The 8,494-nt window shown below is 48.7% G+C and overlaps 1 protein-coding gene across 1 annotated transcript; it reads right to left on the reverse strand.

Moving 5' to 3' along the window:
- Nucleotides 1-1,082: 1,082 nt before the first annotated feature.
- Zkscan3 (Zinc finger protein with KRAB and SCAN domains) lies at nt 1,083-2,521 on the reverse strand (the record flags this gene model as incomplete). Its single annotated transcript, XM_031153608.1, has 3 exons — nt 1,083-1,844; nt 1,892-2,031; nt 2,086-2,521. The coding sequence occupies 3 exons, from the start codon at nt 2,519-2,521 to the stop codon at nt 1,083-1,085; spliced, it is 1,338 nt and encodes a 445-aa protein (XP_031001652.1).
- Between the last annotated feature and the right edge of the window lie 5,973 nt (nt 2,522-8,494).

The following is an 8,494-nucleotide window of genomic DNA, read 5'->3' on the forward strand; positions in this document are numbered from 1 at the left end:
CAGGAGGCCCGGTCATGTGTTCCCGCTGCGCGCGCGGGAGGGCGGTGTGAGGGAGCGGATTGGACACACGGAGGCTGCGGTGGAATTTTGTAGACTGGCGGGTAAGGCGCCCGCGGCTGCTATTTGCGAGATTGTGGAGGATGGGGTTGAGGTTGAGGGGAGGGCCGAGCGGTTGGAGCCAGGGATGATGCGGAGGGATGGGTGTTTGGCTTTTGGAAAGAAGTGGGGGCTGAAGGTTTGTACGATTGAGGCGCTGGTGGAGTATGTGGAGAGGACGGAGGGGAAGTTGGTGAAGGCGAATGGGACGACGTGAGTGTTGATATTCTGGGGTTGGTGAAGAAAGTTTCAAGTTTAGTTGTCCATAAATGATCGTATATTTGGGGCAGGCGGTGTTTTGTGTAACCAAAATAGATGGGACGCAGCAAAAGCAACTCTGTTAATTACCCAAGCATCCCGAGTTTACCAGTGTCAAGCCCCCAATTTATTCAATCAATACGACAGATAGTTTATGATCATACACTAGTCACACATAAAGAGACAAAGAGTATGTTTGCACATTTATTGTCCTAGCTCATGTGAGAATAATAAGCAAGTATTGCTACCTTAGGCTCAATCTCTAAAAAAGGTCCCCTCTATCTACCTTTGCTTACCGAGTCATCAACCTCGATTGATAAATCGCCCGAAATACGTAACCACCAGTCTAGACGGTAGATGTCATCCTCAAATCCTCATAAACGTCGTAGCTCCAACGTACGTACCATCTTCCTCGCGGTCGGAAAGGCCGTTATGAAACCAATTCTAGAACATGAGCCACCCGAGGACCAAAATAAAAAAATGACACTTTTAGGAAAATTAGGTGCGGCATCCATGCCGGCTGTGTATGAGTTGCTATGACCTTGTATGTATGCTTTTATGCAACGCTCCGGTGTAACGCCTAGACAAATGAAACCGAAAAGCAATGATGAGATGAATGTACAGGGTATCAGACAAGTTTAGAAGGGGATAAATAAAATTTGATGCGAGTAGAGACTGGGGAGTTATGACCGTTCGGCCCCAGATGTATTGGCGGTGCAAGCAGGAGATTATTGGGCTGCAGTCCACATCTCGTTCATTCTCGGCTTAATGTCGTACGCATCGGGCTCTGTGCTCTGTGGTCTCCTGACATTCGAACTTGGATAAAACATCTGGCCCATTGGTGCTGGAGATCCATATGTGTCGGGATCTGGGTACATGTAGTTGCTATGAGATGGTGACGGCATGTTGTGCGAAGGTGACGCCCAACCCGCGTTACTCATATGAGGGCTACCGCCCACACTCCCTTGTTGGCGTTGTTCCCCGCTGGTAGGTGGCTCGAGGATAGTTGGCGGTCCGTAACCGGTAGGATGCGACGTTGGTCGCATGCCATTGGAGTAAGAGGCTGTGCTTGGAGGTGGTTGGTGAGGAATACTGTATTCACCACGGAGATGTCCGGGTAGCGAACTATTGTTCATGTATTGATGATACTCTGCTGGGTGACGAGGCATATGATTCATCGGTGCAAGCTCGGAATTAGGGGATACAGAGTGTGTTCGCTGGAGAGGAGATGGGGTTGACATTGGAGATCCATTGTTGGAATATTGCTCGCCATCGGAGCGCTGTCTCGAACCTTGCGTGCTGCGAGTTGCGAGAGCTGCTGCTGTTGCAGCTGCCGCTTCCTCAACGGTTCCAGTGTGGTGATTTTGGTGCCGAGTCAGCGTGGTACGGCGGGTGAAGGTCTTCTGACAGTCGGCATAGGGGCACTTGTAAGGTCTCTTTCCAGAATGGATTCGTCTATGTCTTGCGAGGGAACTGGAGTCACTAAAAGGCTACAGAGTGTTAGTGTGTTCATTGCTAGGGTATTATTTGATTATACCTTTCCACAACGTTCGCACATGTGAGGCTTCTCGCCAGTATGGACTCTCATATGAACAGTCAAAGCGGACCGCTGAATGAATTGTTTTCCACAGCCAGGATGCTCACAGACGTGGGGCCGAACACCGCTATGTATACGTTCTGGAGATTCGTTAGCACAATAAGACAGTCTGATTTTGATTTGTAAAGACATACCATGGCGTGCAAGATCACTTCGCCGGGCAAAACCTTTACCGCAAGAGCTGCAGGGAAATGCCTTTTGAGCGCCGTCGCCTCCAGCTTGACGTGCAGGCCGAGCGGTCTCTTGCTGCATCATACCGTTGTCGAATCCATTGTCTGGTCGATAAGGCTGTTGTTGCATCATTGGCATCGTGTTTTGCATAGCTGTTGGCGAAGGGTATCGCATAGTGTTCGGAGCTCCGCTCATTCCATTCATAGGACCGTATCCCGAATACCGGGATCGCTCAGAGTCATGGGGAGAGTTGCCACGCTCCGAACCCGTATCAGACATGGGGATGCTGTTGGCTTGCTGGATCGATTGAAGAAGATGCAAATCTTGCGCAGAGCCATTAGCAACTGCCGCCGCAACTCCTTTCGACCCTTTCGAGTTGACTATTTGCTTGATGTCCATGACTGCGTTTGGGGTATTGACAAGCCGAATAAAGGTGAAGGAGGGCACCGGTTATAGTGAAATACTGACGCTTGGGTCAAGTGTTCGTCCGCCAGTTCAAGTCAAAATTCGGGAATTCGATGCTGTGTCTCGGGAAGCAGCGTTCAGAAAGGCTCTTCGCAGTTCTCGAGCCAGATTTTACTCGTCAGATTCGGTGAAGTCAAACACGCCACAGATGTATTGCGACGCGTCAATAACGTGACTCGGATTTTCGTTGCGAGGATGAAGCAAAAGTCAACAAGACTGTCAAGAGGTTGAAATATTAAAAGTCTGTTTTAGAAATCATTAGCATGAGGAAAACTTGTTTATGAGAGATTTAAAGTTTTCAACTGGGCGCAATCTGTGAAGACACGAAGACACGTTCACCGCCAATTCACCCAACTTTGGGAAATCTACAAATCAAGGGAAAGTGGGGAGCAAGTATGCAAACATGCATCAACCCGTAGGTTCTCAGCTCCTCAACGATGGGAGGGCGAGATCAAATAAGATTTCGACTAACCTGGCTTCGTAGATTTCCTAAGAGATATCCGCCAATACGGATGCTGGGTCTGCGGAGTGGCGGCAATGCTAGAAACGCACGGGCAAGCGCTCGAGCCACTGGTCAAAAACAAATGGTCTTTGACTGAAACCCCAGGACCCTTCAACTTCTGCTACCAAATATGCGCTTTTGTAGATGTAAAAGATCGACCGGGTTCTTTCAGGATGGGCTCGCCACGGAAGAGTATGGTGCAGCTGGATAAACTCGCCCAACTTGTGTATCTGCTGGCTGTTCAGGACCTTGTAGTGCTTTTTGTTTCTTGGCAAAATTCACGGTACGCTGCAGTGTTTGAGGCACGAGCCAAAGGTTCGTCCGATGAAGTGACTTGTCGGAACGCCGGGCTCAAACGCAGGCAGTGACCCTGGTAGACAAAGACTCGATGTATGACCTATTGAATCCACACAGGTGGTTAAGCGGCTGTAGTCCGTTGTTTCGTTGTATCGGCGCCGGCTGGCAGTATTGTTGAAAGCGGCAATTTGAGCTGGCTGGTATGTAGTTTAGGGTGTAGGATAAATCCGAAAGTTGTTTGCGTGAAATAAAACGAGATTCGGATGCGAGTGCAAATCGTAGCTTGGTAGATGGGCTGAAGGATGTCGGCTGTCCCGAAACACGAGGGTTAGCAAGTGCTCTTCAACACTCAAAACGCGTGGTGTTTACCTAGACTTGATTTCCTACAGTGGCTGATCAATCTTCAGATATCGTCGTTGAGCTGGTGACACGACCAAGCAAAGACCTATGCGCTTGTTCGTAGAGGCGACGTCCACGGGGGTGGATTGTAGACGGGGACGTTCGAGCTTTCGAGGGACCAACGTGCGTCAAGGCTGTGAGTTGCCGCGGATCTGTTTTCGTAGAGATGTTCTTACCGTCCGACTGTGATGCTAGCAGTTCGAGAAGTCGACAATGACTCCTGCCGAAGAGTCGAGGAGGGCGAGTGTTGTTGTGTTGCGTTGTTGAAGCGGCACTTTTGACCTGGGGAACTTTTTTCGCTTCGCTTTCTTGGTGTTGCTCCGTCCTGTCCTGTCCTGTCCCTATAAAGACCTGACTTTAAACCTTACTACGCCCCACGCAGAGAAACCTAGCAAGGGTGTTGGTAGTGCCCGAGTCAAGGAAATTTACAAATCTAAAAGAAATGCTGCTTTTTTTTTTAATGTTGCTGTTGATGTTGATATTGACGTTGATGATCCTTCCTGTATGCAGAGTACGCGACTTGAGGGCCTTCAAGGGATCTATCTATCTCAGCGTGGATGGCCAGAGGACGGAAGATTCGGCGAGAGGGGAGGAATTGTCCGAGAGAGGGTACAACGTATTATGTCGTGTACTTTGGATCAAATGAGTAGGTGGTAGGTAGTGAGTAAAGTACGGGCGGAGATATATTATTTTGTCGAGTTTATGCAGGATGAGGATCAAACGAGAAGCAGTGCAGCGCGATTCTTCCTTCTCTTCTTCCAAATCGTCATCCGTCCCAAGGGAAAGGCCAGGGTGGGTGCTGGCACTCATTTGACTATTTGGGCTCGGAGCAGCATGAAGACACTCAGGCCCTAAGGTAAGGTAAGCAGGGATACTAGCATTCTAGAAAAGCAGAAAGAAGGTCACCCCTGGCGGCCCCAGGTCCCATGGTGGGCCACCACTTTGCACCCTTCTACCCCTATCCCCTATGAAGTTTGACTCGAGCGAGCCGTTATTACGAAGTATTATATCATTATTATTATTATTACTATACGACGTACGAGCGCCTCATGTCCTGTATCCAGCTCTACTACTGCCTATCCTAGGTTCATGGCAGCCCAAAGTATATATTGCTCCGTTATTAACGCATTTTGCTCCTTACTAAATCGTGCTCCTCCGTAAACTTACCACCCAAGCTTGACAAGCGACAAGTTGCTCAGCCACTTCAGGCGAAAAGCCAGCGACACAAGTTTGTTTCACAGGAAGCTGGGACGGAACTAGTGTCCGAGGTTTTATATAAGTTAGTGCTCTGTATTAAACTGCAAATGTCATTTTCGCATCACTTCCGCGTTACTAAAAGATTTGCTTCATATCTAAATTTGGAATACATCTACAACAGTCAAGCTTCCGCGGACTCGCAAAACCCGCCCGGATCCGACAATTTCCAACCAAAAGCTGTTGTAGAGTGCTCGAATCTGGTGCCGTGCTAACTTTTTCCGAGTCAGAAATGCTTCAACCATCCGAGTTGTAGAGTTTCCTTTGAACCTGAGAGAAGAGAAAAGGAAGCCTTTGACCCTGGACCCCTGAAACATCGTCATTACTCCAGGTGCGCGGAGCCCAGCCGGTAGACCACTGTCTGCATGGGTCACTCATCGGTCCGATGGATTGCATGAAATTATTTCGCAGTACAGATTACATTCCAATACTAGCGGGATATATTTGGTTTACTTCTTACTAGTGCTTCGTATGAAGGCGAGACTATACATTAGAAAGTCTGATTAGAAGTTACCGGGCGAGTACTGTACTACTTCTACGAAGTAACGCTTGTAATAGGTCAATTTTCCAGGGGTGATACACTTGTGTACGGAGTATAAAGCTCAGATCCGACTCGAGAGACTCTCCATGCATTCTTTGAGTCACAGCCAACCAAGCTCTCTTCCAACAAAACGCTCCGACCACACAACATCGCGCCGCTACCAGGATAGTTCCCACCTCCCACGCGATGATGAAGGTCTGTGCGAGAAGAGGGCGGCAGATGGAAGATCTTATAATCAGGTATGCCATCTCGCCTTCAATTATTGCAGCAGCCTCAGAATAACTACTGCACATTACTTGCTCAGGTCACTCATCATGGCAACTATTGAGTGAGACTCGCTAGCTTTGGCAAGTAAGGACTACATTGAACCAGTGGTCACTGGTAGCGCAGAATGTGTATTTACGTACGGAGGTACGGAGTACTTCCAGTCGCCAGTCAGCAAGCTCAGACCTGGAACTGCCCAGTTACGAAGTACATCAAAAACTCTCCGCCCCACGCGCGTGGCATACCCCTGTGAACGGGAAAGTTTCCACTCACATGGGATTCATTAGCCCCTTTCCATCCTTGTACTCTATTCGCTCATGGCCCGAGTTTCAATGAGGGGACCTTTTTCTTCCTTTTGTACGGAGTACACAACCTTCCCCTTTAGACGTTCAACGGCGCAGACCGTTAGATTATCTGCAGTGCGTTTCTTTTTGGTAGGTACTGTAACATGAGAAAAATCAAAGTTGTCTTGAGTGCGGCGTCAGCCCTTCAACACACCACATCCTCCTCCCGCGGCGCTTGAGCCCTAATCATATGGAGACAATTTGAGGGTTGACTTTGGCTCTGTGTGGCTTGTCTTGCCTTGCCTTGCTCTGTGCCTGAACTGCACTGCTTGGATCACCCTTTCCCCCGGACGGCCGCACTAAACTGTCACGTTCACGACTCTGCCAAATACGTCTAGTTTCCAATTATTATTTGCCGCAACTTGCTAGAAGTAAAATGAGGTCTAAATTACAGACTACCTGACTAGGCCCTTAATGGTGCATGTGTTTGCGTTGGCAAGTCTTCACGACCAAGCATTAGGTTGACTACGACCAAAGAAGGCAAACACGATCGACCGGAAAATCCAGGGGACCGTGGTCCGTGGCATGGCAGGGCTTGACCAAGCTAGAAGCCCGCTAGAATAATGGAAGCTTGGCTTGGTCTAGCACTGCCTGGAGTACGGATGGCATGATTGTTTCATCGACGTTCATCTCGCATGGATGGCCAAGCTCTCCCTCCGTACTCCGTGTGGGACCAGGCGCTTTTCTCCGACGAGGTCAGGCACCTTTTCCAGCACCAGAAGGAGCGCTGGTGATCTCAATTTTCTATGGACGCATCAGAACAATGCAATTACTCGAGTCCCCGCAGCGAGGAGTACGAACGTTGAACTTTATATTTATAGTACGGTACCGTATCATCCACGGGAATCCAAAGCTCGGAAAGAAACAAAGCTTGTCCACCTCTTTACTGAACTCAATACAGCTCTCATGATGTTTGCAGCGCTTTGATCACGGATGCCGGGTGCAAGCTGCTACCCGAACCATGATCTTGCCCTAATGTTTCATGGATGGTAAGGCGTGGCGTATCAGCGTCAATCCAAATACGGACAACTAGGTGCTTTCTATCCGTCCACGGCGTATCCGAATTGAAATGCACGGGAGATTCGACACGTGGTGGACACGCGCTCTTGGAATGATGCGAATACTCCCCGCGAGGTTCATTAGCTGCATACACCCAAGATCTACTGGTGCTCACTACGGAAAGTTTGGAAGAGCCCCGAGACTATCCCTCAAAGACGATAGGAGATGAGATGATCTCTACGGGAAATGCCTCGGCATATCAGGTGAGTGATAAGTAGAAATTTGATCTCTGCCAGCTGTGCTTGAGTCTCTTACTGAAGCTGAAACACCACAGCATCTTGCAAAAGCCTCCGCCATTAGGGAACGACCCAGAACGATGTTTTAGTCTCCACCAGTGACGAAGTTCACAAACCGCACAGCCAGGCCAAGCGGCGATCAACTTAGATGTTAGGTCCTCAAACGGGGCATACCGGTTCACCTTGAAGACCGAGCGCGTTACTTTAGATGCCGAAACGTTCAAAACAGCTGTATGAGAGTGTCCCACTTTTTACAACTCATGCTAGTGCAAGCCACATTGCACACGATTCAAGTTCTTCTGGAAGTATTGTCTCATTTTAATCATCTCATTAAGGCTGACTAGTGTCGCCTTTAGTCCTGTCTATTGTGCGCAGGTGGGGAAGGCAGCCAGTAGTTGATAGCTGATTGGGCATCAAGTAGATGCATTAGCCAGCAAGAGCTCCATGACCACTGAGTTTGACTTCAAACTTGAAGCTACTCCTGCTAGTAAGGCACTTGCCCGCGTGGCACTGTTAACGGGAAGTGCGGCTTGCTGGAGGAAGTTTGCAATCACTACAGCGCAATGATCAGATTGGGGCTTGAAAATGATAGACTCGGTTCCCTATCCGATGATTCCGATCGTCTTCGCGTCCGATCTCCAAGATTCATATACTACCCTCATATCAAGAGCGGGAAACCCATGTTATATTTAGCTACAGTCTGCGGTTTAGTTTCATTGTTGCTGCTTAAAAAGACATCATCTGGACATGGCGGACATTGGATGTCAAAAGTTAAGATCACTCTTGCGAAGTCAGTAACGCAGGCCTTCGGTAGATCTCTTTTCTCCCTAATTGGAAGCAGTATAAGGCTTTGAAGTAACTTCTTATTCCTTGCAAGTAGTACGATCAGCAGCATGCGGCCTTTTTGGGGTTCACTTGAATCTCTAGGTACATTTGAATGAGTTGTCTGGTATTGAACTCGTACTTCATAACGTGAAATTACAACGTGTTCAGAATGACCCTCGTCCTGCG

This window comes from Lachnellula hyalina (assembly GCF_007821495.1).
Source record: "Lachnellula hyalina strain CBS 185.66 chromosome Unknown contig00222, whole genome shotgun sequence".
NCBI lineage: Eukaryota > Fungi > Ascomycota > Leotiomycetes > Helotiales > Lachnaceae > Lachnellula > Lachnellula hyalina.